The sequence below is a fragment of the Lycium ferocissimum genome, chromosome 11 (assembly GCF_029784015.1).
Source record: "Lycium ferocissimum isolate CSIRO_LF1 chromosome 11, AGI_CSIRO_Lferr_CH_V1, whole genome shotgun sequence".
In the NCBI taxonomy this organism is placed as follows: Eukaryota; Viridiplantae; Streptophyta; class Magnoliopsida; order Solanales; family Solanaceae; genus Lycium; species Lycium ferocissimum.
In genome coordinates, this window is record NC_081352.1 from 51598205 (window position 1) to 51618427 (window position 20223).

The window sequence follows — 20223 nt, forward strand, 5'->3', positions numbered from 1 at the left end:
ACTTTTTTTTTTCTCTTTCCTTCTCTTTCTTCTGTAGCTTTCAATATGTGAAAAGAAAATCCAATCACTCAAATAAAAAGAAAAGAAAAAAGTACAGCTTAGGAGATCTACTGAATAGCCTACTTGAGCTGCTCTCACTCTCTCTAGAGATCTTGAAGTTGCCATAAAGTTGTTTCTTTTACTACTGTTTGCTCTACTTACTTACTTAGCTTTACTTAAGGGTTTCAGGTTTTACTTGTTAACTTCAAGATCTGTTGCTTCTTTCAAGAAAAGGGTATTTAGGGTTTGTTGTAGTTTTGTGTGTTTCTTGATTTTTTTTTTGTGAGTAATTGAAGATCTGGGACAAGTATGAAGCAGTTCTTGATGGTGGTGTTTAGTTGTGGAGTTGGGTTTGGATGAGAAATATGGTTTCTTGTTGCTTGGTTTTTGCTTGGGGTGGGGGGTGGGGGTTGTGTTAGTTCCAAAGTTTACATTTTTTTGGAGTTTTTTGTATTTTTTGGTGCTACCCTTTTTGTTTTTTTGGGCTTAAGTAGTGAAAAAGTAGTTGCTTGATAGTTTGTTAGTTGATTTGCTGGAATGAGGGTATCATCATCTGGGTTCAATCCTCAGCCTGAGGAAGGTTAGTTAGTTTGTTTGTTATTCCTTACTTGAAGTTGAGCATTTGTTTGTAGTGATTAATGAGTATGTTTTATGTTTAATTGTAGGAGCAGGGGAGAAGAAATGTTTGAATTCCGAGCTGTGGCACGCGTGTGCAGGACCACTAGTTTCGCTTCCACCTGTAGGAAGTAGAGTGGTGTATTTTCCTCAAGGGCATAGTGAGCAGGTGAGTAGTAGATATTGTAGTTCACAATGTAGCTCATTGAAGTTCAGGTGTTTGATATGGTTGGTCAAGGTTGCACCTTTACTTTGGTTGTTTGTTAGTGGCTAAATATAGTATACTGCTGTTTTTTATGCCGTTAGCCATTGAATTCTCTATAAAATTTTAGCAAACTGATTTTTTTTGTGACACATTCTTTGGGTGTGTTTGGTATGAAGAAAAATGTTTTCTTGGAAAGTGAGTTTCTTACTTATTTTCTAATGTTTAGTAAGTAATCAAAAAATATTATCCCAAGAGCATTAATGCAATCTAGCAACACACTATGTTCGTGGGATGTGGTGGGAGTGGGAGTTCGAGGGTGGCGGGTGGTGGGATAGTCAAGGGTTGGGAGTTGGGTAGGAACAACGAACTTGGAATGTCACTTATGGAACTTGTTTTTCCTACTTCCATTAGAGAAGTCATTTTCCTCGTTTTTAAGGAACTTGTTTTCCTAGAGAAAATGTTTGTGGAGAATGTTTTCCTCCACACAAAACACACCCTAAGTAGCTCCCAGAGTTTTTTCCATGAAACATGGACTTGAGTTTTGGAAGGGGAGCCTTGGTGTAACTGGTAAAGTTGTTGCCATGTGACCGGGAGTTTGAGCCCTGGATGCACGGTAAGGCTGCGTATGATAGACCCTTGTGGTCCGGCCCTTTCCCGGACCCCGCGCATAGCAGGAGCTTAGGAGCTTAGTGCACCAGGCTGCCCTTTTTTATGGACTTGAGTTTTGGACGCCTTTAATCTAACTGAAATTTTACAGGTGGCCGCCTCGACAAACAAGGAAGTAGATGCTCATATACCTAATTATCCTGGTTTACCACCCCAACTAATTTGTCAGCTTCACAACCTGACAATGCATGTAAGTTTGTTTTTTCCTGGCTGTGGTGTGATATTTATGTACCTTTCTGTCAAAGTATTCTAAACAGTTTTTAAATTACAGGCAGATGTTGAGACTGATGAAGTATATGCTCAAATGACATTGCAGCCACTAAGTGCAGTATGTCACTTCCTATCTTTTTTCAAATCAGTTTTACTAATAATTTTGTGCTAATGGACCTACTCTATGTAGCAAGAGCAAAAGGATGTGTGCCTGCTTCCAGCAGAACTTGGCATCCCGAGTAAACAACCAACCAACTATTTCTGCAAAACTTTGACGGCAAGTGACACCAGTACTCATGGTGGATTCTCTGTTCCCCGCCGAGCAGCAGAAAAAGTTTTCCCCCCTCTTGTAGGTCCCTTCAACAGAACCCATCAGCATCTTGGTTTTCTTTGTCTTTTTCTTTGTTATGTCTCATCAGGATTGGATTCTGTAGTATGCTTCTAGTGCTCGATGGTGTTTAGCCAGCTCATGATGAATGTGTCTTGCTCTGGCAGGATTACTCTCAGCAGCCACCCTGTCAAGAGTTGATTGCAAAAGATCTACATGGGAATGAATGGAAATTCCGGCATATTTTTCGTGGTGAGTTTCTGTGCAGTCAGAGCTTAAAGGGAGTTAGTGTTCGGTAGTTTGTTTCATGATCCAAATGCAACTGAAAGAAGAGAAAATTCTAGCTCGAGATTAGGTTTTTTGTCTACTGCAGAATATGAACTTTAAAGTCGCAACATTGAGCTGAGATGTTTATCCTCATCATGATTACTGACTTGTCCTTCCAATTCAACCCCAAAAGAATATCTACACACACAGTAGGCCGGTGGATGAGTGACCTTAGTTCTGGGAGGCAGATTTTCTAGACAAGTGAGGTTGTCAGTACGACACCTTATGCAGGGGCGAATTCTTCTTTACATTGTCCTTATAAGGGCCTTGAGGAATTCTGCTTTGCCTGTTTCAGCTTTTGCATCTTTTATTTTGAGGTGGAAGGAGTGATTTTAAAATCATTGCAAACTCTTGGGTTACTTGCCATGTTTTGATTTATGAAAATGGCCATAAGCATTACCGGCACTAATTGTTTCTCATGTTTAGGCCAACCAAAAAGGCATCTATTGACAACAGGATGGAGTGTCTTTGTAAGTGCAAAGAGACTTGTTGCAGGCGATGCGGTCATCTTTATCTGGTAAAAGATGTTTTCTGTACCTTCTATTATCTCTTCATAAGATTCCGCTCCACCATCCAAAACTTTCAAATGATTTATATTTTCACAGATAAATTGTATTCATATTTTCAGTGCAGAATCATATTTAACCATATTGTGTTGCTTGCTAAGCCAGCTGCTGAAATATCTTAATATGCTCTGTCTGCTTTGATGGGCTGCATGAGTGTGTGGTTCTGTGGTGTTTGTTATGCTTATCCATGTACTCCTCCCTTTAGAATCTTGGAATGCATTTAATTTCTACATGCCTGCATTATGCAGTTGTGAAAAGCTAAACATTGATTGCTGGGAAACTATCTTTAGTCCCCCTCATTGAGAATCTTCACGAATTTAGAATTGATTTCATTCTTTTTATGTCAGTGACTTTTATCAGTGACATGCATTCTTCTTATTTGGGGTAACGTGGCTGTGAGCCTGCATCATTTCGGCGATTTGACAGTAATTAGTTGGATAATCATTTGCAATTGAAGGAACTTACTCTCATTTCACCCTCTCAATTCCTTGAGATTTTAACCGTGCTAAAGTACCGTTGCCTCTTATCAGGAATGAAAATAATCAATTGCTTTTGGGGATTCGACGTGCTAATCGTCCTCAAACTGTCATGCCTTCTTCAGTTTTGTCAAGTGATAGCATGCACATTGGTCTCCTAGCTGCAGCGGCTCATGCAGCTGCAACTAATAGCCGCTTTACAATATTTTATAATCCAAGGTAAAAGTTGTTTCTTTTGTTTCATTTGCTAAGAAAGTTGAGTCACATTTAACATTTTAGCTTCATAATTTCAGGGCTAGTCCATCAGAGTTTGTCATACCTCTTGCCAAGTATGCTAAAGCAGTGTATCATACTCGAATTTCTGTTGGTATGAGGTTCCGGATGCTGTTTGAAACAGAAGAATCGAGTGTCCGTAGGTAGGTCTTATCTTCTTGGACTTCCACGTGCAATTTAAAGTAATTTGAATGACAAGTTGACTTGCTGAGCCACTAGTAAAAGGGAGGGACATCTATGTAAAAAGGGCAGAGTTTGGTGGGTAGTTAAAAAACATTCGTTAGAGCTTGGGTTTGAAGTCAAGCTATGTTAAGGTGCCTTCCTGAAGTTCTTGTAGGAAGAGAAAAGAAACTTAGGAGATCAAGATATGGCAACCTCTCTCATTTGAGTTTATAATGGACATAATTCCCAATCTTAAGTGGTGATTTTGAGTTCATTTTGAAGGATGCATTGGAGTTGCCAAATATGACTGTTTGGTTCGTCTACTGAAATAATTGGTTTTCTTTGACTTAGGAACACCAAATTTCGTGAAAATTGTATAACACCAAATTTCGTGAAAACTGTAGTGTTTTAAATTTTACATTGCTAGCAGCGTGGAAAATTGATTCTGACTTGCTGCAAGCTTCCTCAACTCTCTCTCTCTCTCTCACACACACACACACAGAGAGAGAGAGAGAGACAGACACACACACTCATATGCACACTTTGATCATGTAAATATCTTTGGATTTAGGTACATGGGCACAATTACTGGCATCAGTGATTTAGATCCTGTTCGTTGGCCAAATTCACATTGGCGATCCGTCAAGGTTAGTCTTAAAACAGGTGGTTTTGATAAACTATAAAGTAATAGATAAACTAAATGCTACGTGCATCTTGGTATAAATTTATAATTTTTCATGAGCCTATTGATGCCTTTTGTATATAATTATATTCTTTTGTACCTGGTCCTGTTGTTGCAGGTTGGATGGGATGAATCAACTGCTGGAGAGAGGCAGCCCAGAGTTTCGCTGTGGGAAATTGAACCTCTCACAACTTTTCCTATGTATCCTTCTCCTTTCTCCCTTAGGCTAAAGCGGCCTTGGCCATCTGGACTACCTTCTCTCCCTGGTAAGGTTTCTGCTTGCTATTATTGCCCTGGGAAACAAGATTAATTTGGTTGAGTTCTAAATTTCACTGGTTCGTTTACCTCAGGTTTCCCTAATGGTGATATGACTATGAATTCTCCACTCTCATGGCTGCATGGTGACATGGGAAATCAGGGGATGCAGTCGCTTAATTTCCAGGGATTTGGTGTTACTCCGTTTATGCAGCCAAGAATTGATGCTTCTATGTTAGGTTTGCAACCTGACATTCTGCAAACAATGGCAGCACTAGATCCATCTAAACTTGCAAACCAATCCCTTATGCAGTTCCAACAAGGTATCCCTGGCAGTTCAGCGTCTTTGAGTCAGAGTCAGATGTTGCAACAGCCTTCTCATTCACAGCAAAATCTGATACAAGGCTTCTCAGAAAACCAGTTAATATCTCAGGCACAGATGCTCCAGCAACAATTGCAGCGCCGTCAAAATTATAATGATCACCAGCAATTGCTGCAGCAGCCACAGCTTCAGCAGCACCAAGATGTGAACTCGCAGTTTCAACATCAGCAGCAAACCAAGGGCATCTCCAGTCTCTCTCAGATGACTTCGGCTACGCAGCCTCAGCTTTCTCACTTGCAAGCCTTAAGTTCAACTGGTTCCCAACAAACATTTTCTGATATGCTGGGTAACCATGTCAATGCATCTAGTAATCCTTCTATGCAAAGTCTGTTGAGTTCATTTTCTCGTGATGGAGCATCTGCTGTCCTGAACATGCATGAGAATCACCCTCTAGTGTCTTCGTCCTCATCATCAAAGCGAATTGCTCTCGAATCTCAGCTCCCTTCTCGGGTTACTTCATTCGCTGTGCCCCAGCCTGAGGATGTGACTAAGGTCTCAGATCTTTCCTCTTTGTTGCCACCTTTTCCTGGCAGAGAATCTTTTTCTGATTATAGAGTAGAAGATAGCCAAAGCAATGGACTCTATGGATTTACAGACTCTTTGAACATACTGCAGAACGGTATGTCCAACATGAAGGGTAATAATGGTGACAATGGATCTTTATCTATTCCTTATACTACCTCTACCTTCACTAGTACTGTGGGCAACGAGTATCCCCTTAACTCAGACATGACAACTTCAAGTTGTGTAGATGAATCAGGTTTCTTGCAGTCCTCTGAAAATGGGGACCAAGCAAACCCAAATAATAGAACCTTTGTGAAGGTGAGCTTCTAAGAAAGCTTGTTTGATATACAATTCACCTTTTGTTCTCTGAAAATTGCATAGGCAAACTCTGTTTAGTTTAAAGCTTTCAAAAAGGGAATATTCTGCAGTATTATATTGTCTCACACTTGCATGTGTCTGGCAGGTTCACAAATCAGGGTCCTTTGGACGGTCACTTGATATCTCCAAATTTAGCAGCTATCACGAACTTCGAAGCGAGCTTGCTCGCATGTTTGGGCTAGAAGGCTTGTTGGAGGACCCTGAGAGATCAGGCTGGCAGCTTGTATTTGTTGACCGAGAGAATGATGTTCTCCTCCTCGGTGACGATCCTTGGCAGTAAGAATCCGATCACTTCCTTTCTTTTACAGGCTTGCTACCATAACCTCCTCCCCCCAGCTCTTTTTATTTTTTTCCCGTTTCGGGGGGAGGGGCTGGTCGAATTATAGTTCTAGAATCCATGCATATTCAAATTGTGAGTTTTTAGATGTATATGATATTTCCATCTTGCCACCTTTTAAAATCAGTCTTCTGCTGTGCTGACTCCAATGGATTATGGGGATTCAAGGTTCAAATCCCTGTGGAGGTGGCAAAAAAAAAATAGTGATTTATGTTCATCGGTCGAAGTCTTGATGGGTAGAATTATCCACTGTTTGTGTTGGTGGAAGATTGTAGGCACCTGATATATTAGTCAAAGTGCATACAAAATTGGCCCCGATGCAATTGTTATTGCAAAAAAAGGAAAGAGGGGGGGGGGGGACTGTTGATTCTACGCATCAATCCCTATCAGAACAGCTATATGAATCCTCTCTATCCATTTTGCTTCATTTTGAAATTCTTCATTGCTAAGTGACATCTCAAGAATTTTTTCCTTTTGATGAGTATATCTAACGTATTGGGTTATATATGCACTTGCATGTATTTTTTTCATGTGTATTTATTTTAGTACGACTAGTTCGTCCTTGTTTTGATGTTTTGACCTCTCTGTCTCGCTTCAGGGAGTTTTTGAACAATGTTTGGTACATCAAGATACTTTCTCCATTTCAAGTGCAACAGATGGGGAAAGAAGGCCTTGATCTTCCAAATGGCGTCCAAGCGCAGAGGCTTCCTAGCAACGTCAATGGATGTGATGACTATATGAACCAGAAGGGCTCCCGAAATACTATGAACGGGATACCATTAGGGTCACTCGACTACTAATTACCAATAGTGACCTGCCTAAGATAATTTGTGTACTATATAGTTGCTGTTGCCCTTGGTTAATGTCTGCAAATTTTTTTTGTACCCTGTTGTGTCAAAATGTCATGTATCTTTTCAACCTAAAGACAAGGGCCAAGTTTCATTTGTAGCTTGTATCCCAGATAATTACATTGTAAATTATTATTGATAAGCCTGTGGAACTACCTTCTAGTGATCAACTCAGGAATATCTTATTAGTAGTAGCCATGATTGTAATTTTGCTGGATGCATAAATTGTACTCTGCGTACTTTTTGTCGTTCTTTTTTAGATTAAATGCCCATTTACGATATATTTGGGAGGGTAAGATTAATTATTAGGGACATCCTTTTGGTCTTGAGATATCAACCTTAAAACAGTTAATTTTTTTTTCAATTTTTGTTTACCTTTTTGTTTCAGGGGGGAGGCAATTGGAAAATTCTTATTTGATAATGAAGTGTAAAACCATGACTTTGCTGAGACAAAATTAAGTCACATGTGATTCCTATCAATTCATATTTCATTTAAGCCCAATATAAATGAATAAAACAGTAGGACAAACTTGTTTCAAGTAATTCCATAGTGGGTAATTGAACGCTTCCAAGAGATGCTCGATTAGTAACAACGTACCATGTCATAAAACTAACTTGCAATAAAATTGATGTTTCTGACTGGAAAAAATGAAGAGAGCTAATTTACTAATAAAATTAGTAGATAATAATAAATCATTGGGTGCGTGCTAGTTCTGAAGTTACTCTTGTAGAAATTCGAACTCCACATTCTATATTGAAGTTTCACATATAAAAGTGTCGTAACTTCAGTTTCTTGTGCTAGAATTTTACAATTAGAAGATCTGAACTCCAAGAAAACATCCTAATATTTGAAAAACACAAAGACGATAAAGAAGCAGGTCTCTCCAGCCATCAAGTAAAGAAGATAAGAACAAAAAGGTCTTTGTAAACGAAAACTTATATTTTTAAATTACATTACAAACAATGATTAAATAACATAAAATAGCCAAAAAGTGATCAGCCCACGCTATTTTTTTATAAAGAGAACATTAGTCTCTTTAATAATTTAATTAATAAAAGAAAAAAGGACTTGGCTAATTAATTAATTCATGTCTTCATAAAATATTTATCAAAATTAACAAGTTGCTCTAGGTTGAGAAAAATTGATAGTTGTGCCCCATAGTCATGTGGTTGCATGTGCAGGATAATTAATAAGCTTAGTTTGGTAGAGCATCAGCAATCAAACGTCAGCAATCAAAGACTTTAAACAAATTTCAAAAGAACTTTTGAAGCTGCTGCATCTTGAGATAATTTTTCTAATTGATATCTCAAATCTCATTTAACTTCTTGTATGAATAAACGAAAATATCAACTACAACTGTCTGGTTTTATCCACGTTTTCTCCTCTTCGAAGGAAGAGAAGAAAAAGGGTGAAATGTTCCTGCCTAGCAATTGTACCTATTTACGTACGTTAGATCCGATTAATTTAATAGCAAGATGTGAGAATTGCATTGTCTAAAAAACGCAGCGGAACATGAGATTGAATGAGAAGAGTGCTAGCAGTCTCAATGAAGTGCCTATTCTCCCTCTCTACTAAGGAGTGTATGAACAAGATGCCTGATGAATAATTCCTTGGTCAGTCATAAATCGCTGAAACTGGGGGACAAATATTCTAAGGCATTATCACTATGAAAGACACGAATAGAGACGTCAAACTGATTTTGTATTTCAGCACAAAAACTCTTAAATATAGAAAATAACTTAGAACAGTCTTTCATTAAGAAAATCCAAGTGCATCTTGAATAATCATTAATGAAAGTGACAAAATATCTAGCGAAATCCTAAGGTTGAAGTGACTCTATTTGGACCCCAAATATCATAATGGACCAAGGAAAAGACACTCTTAAACACAAAAATGCCAATATGGGAATTGGACGCATAATCATACTTGGACAGGGATTTCACCCTGAACCGTTTGGTCTAGAGATGTCAATCTTGAAACAGTTTTTGGCCATTTTTGTTTTCCTTTTGTGGTTGGGTAGAGAGGCAATTTGAAAATGCTTATTTGATAATGTGTAAAACACTGATTTTGCTGAAAAAAAATTTGATTCATATTTAGTTTAAGCCACAACATAAAAATAAGCACAAGAAAAAGGTCAAACGTGCTCCAATTAAGTAATTCCATCGTAGGCAATTGAATACTTCCAACAGATGCTAGATGAACCTAAAGTATAGACTTTTCTTCTAGATTCAGAAATTAAATTCTTTAGTACCAACATACCATGTCATTAAACTAACTTGCAATAAAATTGATGTTTCTTACTAGAAAAAAAAAAAAAGGAGAGCTAATTTACTGATACAATTAGCTAGAACTTAGAAGAATATAAGGGAAGAGTTAAAAGAAAAAGTAGTCAACTGATTTAGTAAGTTATGCGACTAAACGAGAAACTCGGAAGCAATCAGAAACTACTTATACACCATTACGTTGAGATAATGGTAAAAAAAATGCCTGAACTATCAGGTGTGCAGTCTCTTACCTAAACTATCAGGTGTGCGAATCTCCCGAACTATCACTTTAGTTTGTACACACCTCAACTATTACTAACGCTTTTCAAAACACAAACTCAACTATGTTGTTTTAACATTTTTTAAACCTATTTGCTGAGTTTTAACATTGTTTTAAGGACCAGGGAGGTGAGGGCAAAATTTCATGATGAGCGTATGATTGCTTTAAAGGGAAAAATATAAACGAAAACTATGTTTTTCTATGTTGATTGGTTGTTCTGCTGTCATTCTCCTAACGACTAACCGTGTGAAGCAAACCAGTGCAATGGATAAATAATCACTTTTCAGACCACTAATTAATACTTAGTCATCATTTTAAAATTGTTCAAATTAGCTGTTTACTGGTGCGATAACGTAGCTAAAAAATGAAATGTTACTGGAGTTCAAATTGTTGTAATTCACACTTTCTTGGAGCATGAATTGTGACAGTTCAAACTCCAGGAAACATTCATGGAGTTTTTGAACCTTTATCAGTTCAAGGAGACATTTCAAATTCAAACTTCAGAAAACATTCATAGAGTTTGAACTGTGTCGTTCAAATTTTAGAAAAATTCATGGGGTTTGAACCTTTATTAGATTGAGAAGAAGACTTTTCAAACTTTAAGACAAACTAATAACTTCAAGGTGTCTCCAGTATGGAGGAAAATATTTTTCAATTTTCTCATGCTCGGTTGGTCAAAATTTTTAAAAAATATTTTCTCTAAAAAAATAAGTTCCTTAAAAATGAGAAAAATGAATTATACCCAATTGTTTTCACAAGTGGCATTTTACATTTGTCTCCTCCCAACCCTTACACCTTATCTTCACCCACCCCTATCCCAACCATCCTCCCCCTCCACCAACACCCACCACCTCCACCCACCCCCATAGTAGTTGTCTAGATTATATACATAAGAAAATTAGTAAGAAAGCCATTTATTTTTCTGAAAATCATTTTCCCCCAAGAACATTTTCCTTTGTACCTAACACACCCAAGTCTTCAAGTAAAGCTATTGTATTGCCAAGATAACTACATGTAACAAGTTTACTCCCAATTCTGAATTTAACAATGTCAGATTCTTGCCCACTCCTTCACCAGCTGTAAATGTTAACAGCATAAATTCACTCATAAACTCTAGAATTGACTAAAGTTGGAAGGATGGTTACTCCCCAATGATATAGATTGGACAAAAGTGGATCATATTGCAATACGACTTTCGTATTTGAACTGACTAAAGTTGGAAGGATAGTTACTCCCCTCGTCTCATACAGATGCATGATACCAAGAACATGAGCACGTAGCATGATATTGTTAACCTATTGCTTGTTTTTCAAAGTTACAATTCATTGAAGTTCCAGATTTGATTTCTAAGATACAAAAGGGAGGGGAAGAATAATAATATAAACTAGGAAGACTACAAAGATTTACAAAATTTCTAGGTTCATTTTGCATTACTTTCTTACGTTTGAGATGCAGCACTACCGCTAATTATTAGCTGATCCAATTTTTCTCCTAACAAAATGCTCTCTTTTGCATCATTGTCATCATCATAATCTTCATCATCACCACTTCCATCATCATCGCCGTAGTCGTCTTCGTCATTATTATCGATGTTATTGGGAATTCTGTCAACTATAAGCTCGTTAGCACATCCCGTGATTTGCTTAGCTTCTATCTGTTCTTCTGATGTTTTCGCCAAGGCCAAAAGAATGTTCTTTGCTTTTTGATCAGGAGAGACACCGGAAGATGCCATCTCATTGAACCAAGCAACAGCACTGCCAAAATCTTTGTTCTTACCATACGCGTCCATGATTGTGGTGAAGATAGTTTGGTTAGCCTTGATACCCTGGACCCGCATTTCTTCATATTTCTCCATCATCTTTTCGAGGTCATTTATTTTTGCATATCCCTTAATCAGTGTGCCATATGTAACAACATTCGGCTCCAATCCATCTACCTCTATTCTTCTGAAAAATTTCTCAGCACCCTCCATATCCGGTGCATTAATATAAGCTGATAGCATCGTTGTGTATGAGCAAAGGTCAGGACTACATCTGCAAGGAAAGACAGAAATCAAAAGTCTACTTGAGAATGGGCTCCTTGGTTAGGTTAAGCAGTCATTGACAGATCCTCAAGTAATTGAGTTGGCGAATTTAAGCCACTAGATTTGTACTTATTCCTTTTTCCTTTTCCCCCCTTCAAGGGTAAAGGAGTATTTAGGCAGGATATGGCGCAGTTTTAGCTTACCGAGGACATGACCTTTGCTATGAGGGTGTGGAGGTCGAGTATCAGGGTAGATGTTATGTCCCACACCGGTACTACTATGTGTAAATATGGGGTTTATATAGCCTTGGGCTCTCCCACCTCAATAGCTAGCTTTTGGGGTGTGGTTCTCCCTGGATTCTAACAGTAGAGGTTTAGCAGGTTGCCGCGCAGATTTTTTTCCGTACCAGGAGTATCAGTATTACTTTTACGTTTGCTTATTCTTAGATCTCTAGTACTACCTGATTATTTCTTTCACTTTGTTTATCTTATTATCTTGCTATTGTTACTGCCCATATTACATCTGCCTTTTCATCTCTCATTGAGCCAAGACTCTACCGGAAACAGCCTCCCTACCACAAGGTAGGGTAAGATCTGCGTACACTCTACCCTCCCCAGACCCCACCTGGTGGGACTATACTGGGTATGTCGTCGTCGTTGTTGCTTTGGGTAAAGGAGTGGAAGTGCAGACCATCATGTCAACTTCAGGATTTTGATGCTTTGGGCCAATAATTGTTGAACTAAACTCGTTTTTGTGCCAAAGATAAAAAAATTATTTTATGCACATTAACAGAAACAAAAACCAAACAAATCAATCATAAACATTGTTAGCTTTTAACAAGAACTTCACTTTACATGACAGGTCCTCAAGCTGAAAATCCACTTGTACTAAGAAGTGTGTGTCAGAAAAATGCTAGCATGAGTTATTTTCGAAACAGTTAGCACGTGAAGAACTTTTAACGCGGTTATAAGATTATGTGAAGTCTTGTTTATGCCCAAGCATCCCAGGATTTGGTAGCTGCAGAGGAGCGAAAATATAGGAAAATGCAGGTTAAGGAGGGGTGCAGATTGTTGGACCACAAAAGAAGTGAAGCAAAGGATAGGAAACGTAAACAAGAAGTTACCTGTCTCTCCGCATGCTTTTGAAGACAGTCCGGGCTTGTTCCACCATTCCTGAGATTGCAAATGCATCTAGCAAGATGTTGTAAGATTTCTGTGTTGGCCTGAAAAAAAGAGGTGACCTCATATAACCTTGTAATTAAAGGATAAGAGAACGCAGTGACTGGCTTCAAAACATACATAGCAAGATAATGTCATCTTGCACGGAGACGGAGAACATATGTCTCTGAAGTTGAGTTACTCTTGCTGAATCAGTAAAAATATCTGGCTTAAACACATCACTTCTACCAGATTCTGGTGCTCTCTTGTGGGCGCTAGTACAGAAAATAAAACAAATTCCATTGAACAAGAAACCCTGACCTAGATGTTTAAGTTTCAGTCAGAGCACGAATGCCAACAAGAAAGTTGATTGTTTATCTTTCTGAAAAGTGGATTTTCACTGGAGATAGAATGTGTCCCATCTATCATTAGGACAAGGAAAATGGATAAAATATGTTAAACATGCTTTCGCCAGTTGATGAAATGGCACACATTCAGAAATAAGTAATTGATCATGTGAAATTAGTTCCAGATGTTTGAAAGATCAAAATGAATTGATCCTATTCGAATAGCTGACTGGGTGTGTTATGTAGAGAACCATGTTTTGATGCAGAGTATTAACTTTTGGTATAGGAAATAAGGAAGCTGAAGGAAAGGAAAACAATGTAAAATGCTTGGATAATCAATGGTGTAAAGAACTAAATACCTGACACCAGCATCAAGCATTTCCTCAAAAACAGCTAGTGCCTCCTCTTCTCTTCTAGCCTTTCCATATGCACTAATGAGCAGTGCATAGCTAACAACATCAGGTTGAAGACCCGCTCTTTGCATCTAAAAATAGGCATTTGCGCCAAAATGCTAATCAAGTCATTATAAATACAAAACTAAAAGCACAAATTATGTCGGCAATGGGCTTAAGCCCCTACAGGTTCATTTTATTTTCAATAAGTTCTTGAAGCAACTATGTTACAACAAACTAATTCAATTATTTCTTGTATGAAACAAGTTACAACAAACTATTTGTGACACAGAAAAATTAAGTGTCAAAACCTTAGAAGAAATTAGCAAGAATATGAGGTTCTTAAAAGACCACTAATATCTCAAATTGAAAACGCACTGTAATACTATTATTGCATCACGGAGTAATACAGAGAACTATATGCTAACTGCTGAGGGAAACAAACCTATAATAGCATAAAAAACAATTTTTTGATAGGAAGAGATATAACAAGCACTTAAGGAGTTGTTCCGGCATACCTAATGATCATGTCCAGAACAAAAAAAAGAACCTATAAATAATTTGCTAGTTACCTGATCATAAATGTTTGCAACCTCCTTGTAGTTAGTCTCAAACGACATCAAACTGTTGTAAGTAACCGTATTTTGTGGAACTCCTCGCTCGGACATCAAAGAAAATAGATGACGAGCTTTGTCATATTTTCCTGCCTTCTTATACATATAGATCATCATGTGGAACATTTTCTGGTCTGGTTTTAGAGGAGGTGCATCCATATCCATAAGGGTGTCAAAGACTTCTTGAGCTTCATCAAATTTGTCACCCTGCATTAACTCCTTCATTAGCAAGATGCTTAAACTTTCGGAAACCAGTTTAGGCACAGAGATCCACAGTGGGATAACTGAGCAACTTTATATAAATGAATGAAGGAACTAGAGGATCAAATTTTTTCCTTGAAGTCTTAAGTTAATCTAAACATCTTTTATCCCACATAAGCGCTGCATGTAGAACTACTGCTTTCTTATCTATCATTGCTGTTTTTATTACCAGTCAATAATCCTTTGATATTCGGAGATATGGTTTCTCAAAATATAAAATTGAGAGCAGAACAAGATTCTATAGTTATCAAAGAAATGACATTCGCTACTACATTTTCTCAATCTTCTTGATTATTTATTGCTAGTTAAGCATGAAGGGTGCTCAGCGGGAGCTTAGTGCACCGGGCTGCCCTTAAGCATGAAGGGTGCTCGGGTCATTTGGTCAACATTTTGCTTTACTTTACTACCAAACCAGCATCAGCAGCTATTCGAAAACCAAGCAAAGGTTTCAAATACAATTGCATCTCGAAGTGCTTCTTTGAACTGCTAAATCAACTCCTCTGCATTATTCTATTTGGCACAAATAAAATGTCCAGATCAAAACCTTTATACTGTCTAAAGATTCATACAGAAATATCATTAATGGTAAATTTTCTTATAAATAAATTAGGAATTTCATAAACGATCTTGATCTGGAGCTTCAGCCAAATGCACAGATCTTCTGTCAGAATCATTACCAAGCAGCACACTCGTCACACAAGATGTTAAAGAATAATACATCCCATCTGATCAGTCAGCGATTAATTCACTGTTCTTCCATTTTATCAAGCTTTTTTTATTTTATTTATAACCATACCACTTTATCGAGCTTCTCTTCTCATTCTACCAGATAATGGTCAAGGAACTTACGGATGGACCCTTTGCCTATTAAACAAAGATCAAGCAATTTTTCGTTTTCAGATTGCTATTAATCCGATTCCATTATATAGTTTTGGCATGCAAGATACTGGATCTATCTTGCACATAAAATTCATGATTCTGTCATTCCAAAGCATCCACAGCAAGTCATCAGTCTTAAAAGAAAAAACTCTGATCACAAGCGTTATGTTTACAACTTCACACTCAACATCAACTTCTCCAAAATCATTTGTTCTAAAAGCTGGATGAATCAATAAATCAAAATATAATAGCCTACTAACCGAGTCATACTACATGCTCAATTCAATTAACAAGAAAATTTTGGTTGTACAATGGCATACAGAAAATTTCATTGTTGTGTTCAGCCATTATCATTCGCCTTAAGTGTATCTACTTCCGTTATATAGTTTTCTACATTACCTCAACAAAGATTTTGAGGATGATTTGGTATGTAATAGCAGAAGGTTCAGGGCCTGAAGTTTGCATTCTCCGAAATATCGCTTCTGCCTTACTGTACTGACCTCCTTTTCCATATGCCTCCATTAGAGCAGTGTGAGATATCACATTTGCGGGATACCCCTTCTTATTCATGTACCCTAAAATCCTTTCAGCTTTACCGAAGTCTCCTTCCTTCCCGTAGGCTGTAATAAGCATCAGAAAGTCCATCTCATTAAAATCCCACCAATGCTGAGTTCGAAGCCATTCAAGAATCTACAACAGAAACAACAGATTAGCTAAAAAGAATCATGAAGCAAAGTTTACATAGATGAGTATTGCCTAAAGTCTGCATAAGGAAGACAACCAAAGTAAAACCTCAAATGTCAAATATCTGATTTTTAAATGGTTTTAAATCCATTTAAACGGATGAGAAAAAAAAAATCAATAGAGCACAACATATATCCTTGAGATTCAATAGAAGAATTGAGCAGCTAAGTTTAGGAACTGAATCTTTTTGGTAAAACATATGAATCCCAAGTTCTTAGAAGAAAAAGCATACAGAGACCAGATACCCAATCGAAGACCACCACTGTTAAAACCTAACTCCCAGAATCTACACCATATAAAAGGAAAAAGATTTTCTATGAGAAAAAAATGACATGTTAGAGATAAGAGTCCAAACCTCACTAACAATGTTCCACTTCTTAAGCTGCTTAAATCTAACCAAGCTTCCAAGAACAAGGTCCTTTGGAAGAGACTGATTCTTGGTCCTCTGGGCTCTCAACACCGAAACAGCAGAGCCAGTTTCTTCAATTTCATTCATCATTTTTCTCCAGTTTTTCTGGTCTGCTTCGTCTTCTGCACTCTTGAAAACCTCTACTTTTCTCCTCTTCTGCATGAACTTTCTCGGCGCCAGCATGCCTTGACACACCACTTTTGCTCTTTTACATATCTTAACATTTGCATCCAATGAATTCTCACGGCTATTTGTTTTACTGCATGAGAAATGACGGTTTTGCTAAACACAAGTTCACAACATGGAATTAATCAAATCCAAATATTAAGAATGATATTCACAGGCAAACCTTGAAATACAAAATTGTCATACATGGAGTTGCAAATGGTAATAAGTCATATAGGTACCAAAATAGCACAAACTGCAAAATTTTGAAGAAAAAAAAAACTTTTGCGTGTGTTCTCAAGCGCTCATTATGAAGACAAGTTAACCACTTAAAATATGTCACCTCCTTTAATTATACCTATTAGCCTCAACAAGTCGTAAGTCGTAAAACCTCATGCATGTTCCCCATTAATCTTGTTGTGTATAATTAACGGAGGAAACATCCTTACGTGATTAACTTATTTACGCTAGGGGCGCCTGTGAACAGGCACAAAAACTTTCTCAATATGAGTCGGAAGTATCTAATAGGAACAGTTTATCATGTGTTCGGGTGCACAATTGAAACACGACATAATTCGAGTGTCTAAATGAAATTTACTGACAAGTTTAAGGGTTGTCTATGTATTCAACCAAAAATAAACAAAGGTAACAGCTAAAAGAAACAGGTATAAGATTCAAGAACCACCCAACACACAGCTACTCTGATTCAATAGAGCCATAACTTGGCCTTCACTGAGTCCAAATACATTACTTTTTAAATGCCCCGCTGTGAACAGCTAAAAGTAAGAAAAAAAATTAAATCTTTTACCCAATAAATCTTCAAAGATAAGATTTTTGGCAAATTTAACATTTCCCAACTATTTCATACAAAATCAACACTAAACAGCAAACAAACCATGCAGAGCCCTAACTAACCAGCAAACAAGAACCCACAACATACCCAATATAAAAAAATAAAAAATAAAAAAAAGAGAGATATTCAATCTTTTCTACACCTAGCATAAACACTTTAAAAATGAAGAAAATGCCCAAATTGGTGACCCAATACCCTTTCAACATATAAAATTTTATCACTGTACAAAATCAAGCAACCCCACAAGAGATAAGAGACATAAGTAAACCTCTAATTAGTCTCTTTTTTTTTCATCTTTCTTTTGGAGATATTTCTTTGCCAGTAGTAAAAATAAAGATAACAGCTAAAAGAATCATTTATAACAACTATTCTGATTAAATAGAGCCAATAAAATCGTTTGCCCAATAAAACCTTCAAAGATAAGATTTTGGCAAATTTAACATTTCTCAACTATTTCATACAAGTTCAGTTCTAAACAGAAAATTAACCATGCAGAGCCCTAATGAATCAGCAAACAAGACCCACAACATAACCAATAAAGAAACACACACACACAAAAAGAAGGGATATATTCAATCTTTTCTACACCTAGCATGAACCTTTTCAAATCAAGAAAATGCCCAAATTGGTGACCCAATAATACCCTTTGAACATATAAATTTTTATTAGTACTTTACAATATCAAGAGCCCCATAAAAGATAAGAGACATAAGTAAATAACAAGAATTAAAGGTTGTTGTTTAGAGTGAAAAACAGACCTCCAAAGAGAAGAAGAAGATGGAGGTGAAATGAAAGGTTTGAGGAAAATCATCATTGTTTGAGGCATTTCTTTCCACCTTTACTATTTGCTTCTTCCCTTCTGCTTGGTGGCACTAGAGGACTCCAATGCTCATGGAGTTAAAGGGATATTCATAATTCAATAATATTTTTCAGATATTTCTTCTTTCCTAAAGTTCATTTTTGGTACTTGCTTTTCAAGAATTATCTATTTTTAGCCTAATAGTTTTAAAGTTAGCCACATATTCCTCAATTTTACAATTTTAAAGTGGACTAACATTAGTGCACGAAAATGTAACTTCATACTTTAAGTTTTGAATTTAAAAAAAAAAAGAAGAAGAAGGTAAAGGTTCAGATTTTTTTTTTGTTTTTTGTTTTTTTAACACCTGAAATAATGTGATAAACTAATGAAACCATAAGCTTTTCTAAAGGTTCAGATTTGCTTTTGTACTTTGCGACTTTTTTTTTAACTTTACACTGTATTAGAAGTTTGGCTCATTCGTATGCTTCTTGTTATTTGGCACAATTTTTTGCCATAAGAACAAATTTGAATGTTTTTCTTTTTAATATTATTAATTGCTAATATTTAATTATTTAGATTAGCAATAAAAACTTGTCACGTGGCTATATTGGGATACATTATACAAAAACACAGCTTCACAGCAACCCAAAACATTCCTCCATGTCATAGCCCAAAAGCATCATGACGGAGGAGAAGAGACAACAAATACTCTTTTATGATTCTTCATCAGCTTCATTTTGTTGTGTAAAATTTGTTAATGATATTTTCATGAAGAAACTATTATGCATGGATGAGTGGTGGTGGAAGTTATGATTAGTAATGGAGGGATGGTGTGTGGAAAAATAAATCTTAGATATGAAACTAATGAAAAAAATAGGGGCGTGACCACTAAAGGTTGATTGGAGTGGGTGAAAATAAAGTAATGAGCTCTGAAGGCAAATTGGTTGAGGGAAGATGGAATTGGTTATCATGATTGATGGTCGAAAGTTCGGCGATAGTGTGGTTTTAGTAGAAAAAGAAATATGAAATGACTGAAATTTTTGTGTAATTCATTTCGTCGGAGTACAAAGTTAGTCGGAAGATTTAAGTTTTGGTGACAAAAAAGTCGATAATTAGAAATGGTATGGTTTGACCAACAACAAGTCAAACTTGTCTTAAAAAATGTGATTAACTAAAATTGGGAATTATAATTTTTTAAAACTTATAATCTTTTACAAAATACACAAAAGCCCATACACATTATACAAAAACTTCTTCCAACCCACACACATTATACAAAAACTCCATCCAACCCACTCCCCACGATCCCAACTACTTGTTCATCTTATTTCAAAAAAAAAAAAAAAGCGGTTCCGATCCTGCTCTCTCTCTCTCTCAGTTACGCAAAAACTGGTGACCACCATTTGCTGTTCATTCCTCTCTCTCTTTCCATTCTGCTTCGCTCATTCTCTCTCTCTCCATTCTTGTTGCTTCTATTCATTCTCGAGGTAAACTTTTTTTTTTTTTCACTTGGTTCTCTAGCTAGGGGTTTTGAAATCGTAGTGTGAAAATGATGATTTTGGTTAGAGAAGATGAAGAAGAGCATGGGTTTTTCTTGAATGTTGTTTGTTTTATTGTAGTTTCGTGTATTTGTTGCACTTGTTGGGAGTTTGTGAGTTTTTGTAAATAGTGATTGGGTTTGTGAAATTATGATTTTTGGTATTGTTTTTGTTCTTCTTCTCCTTGTTGTTTCGAAAAAAAGGCTTGCAATTTTGTTGATGTTTTCCAACAACCGAGGTTACT

The 20223-nt window shown here is 36.8% G+C and overlaps 2 protein-coding genes across 3 annotated transcripts; one reads left to right on the forward strand and one right to left on the reverse strand.

The window, feature by feature from the left end:
* On the forward strand, positions 1–7470 carry LOC132036760 (auxin response factor 6-like). 2 transcript variants are annotated; one of them, XM_059427140.1, is made up of 14 exons: positions 1–619; positions 711–823; positions 1617–1715; positions 1797–1853; positions 1926–2084; positions 2231–2315; positions 2817–2907; positions 3487–3651; positions 3726–3848; positions 4439–4514; positions 4668–4815; positions 4900–6008; positions 6154–6344; positions 7004–7470. In XM_059427140.1, the coding sequence occupies exons 1-14, from the start codon at positions 577–579 to the stop codon at positions 7203–7205; spliced, it is 2661 nt and encodes an 886-aa protein (XP_059283123.1). In that variant the 5' UTR covers positions 1–576; the 3' UTR covers positions 7206–7470. The 2 variants fall into 2 exon arrangements, with proteins under 2 accessions (XP_059283123.1, XP_059283121.1); XM_059427138.1 differs by having other exon boundaries at positions 2–619; positions 705–823.
* A 3586-nt stretch (positions 7471–11056) lies between these two features.
* Positions 11057–18596, reverse strand: LOC132036765 (pentatricopeptide repeat-containing protein At3g59040). The gene is made up of 7 exons (XM_059427145.1): positions 18401–18596; positions 16571–16883; positions 15871–16161; positions 14290–14538; positions 13685–13809; positions 12945–13043; positions 11057–11831 (listed from the first exon to the last, which is right to left on the reverse strand). Exons 1-7 carry the CDS (start codon positions 18466–18468, stop codon positions 11237–11239), a joined length of 1740 nt encoding a protein of 579 aa, XP_059283128.1. The 5' UTR covers positions 18469–18596; the 3' UTR covers positions 11057–11236.
* Positions 18597–20223: the final 1627 nt, after the last annotated feature.

Excerpts from the sequence above, each read along its gene's own strand:
- LOC132036760 (XM_059427138.1), top strand. The coding sequence starts at position 577 with ATGAGGGTATCATCATCTGGGTTCAATCCTCAGCCTGAGGAAG. Across the intron at positions 620-704 it reads CAATCCTCAGCCTGAGGAAG|GAGCAGGGGAGAAGAAATGT; the intron begins GTTAGTTAGTTT and ends GTTTAATTGTAG. Across the intron at positions 2,316-2,816 it reads ATTCCGGCATATTTTTCGTG|GCCAACCAAAAAGGCATCTA; the intron begins GTGAGTTTCTGT and ends TCTCATGTTTAG.
- LOC132036765 (XM_059427145.1), bottom strand. The coding sequence starts at position 18,468 with ATGCCTCAAACAATGATGATTTTCCTCAAACCTTTCATTTCACCTCCA. Across the intron at positions 13,810-14,289 it reads TTGCAAACATTTATGATCAG|ATGCAAAGAGCGGGTCTTCA; the intron begins GTAACTAGCAAA and ends GCCTATTTTTAG. Across the intron at positions 11,832-12,944 it reads AAAAGCATGCGGAGAGACAG|ATGTAGTCCTGACCTTTGCT; the intron begins GTAACTTCTTGT and ends CTTTCCTTGCAG.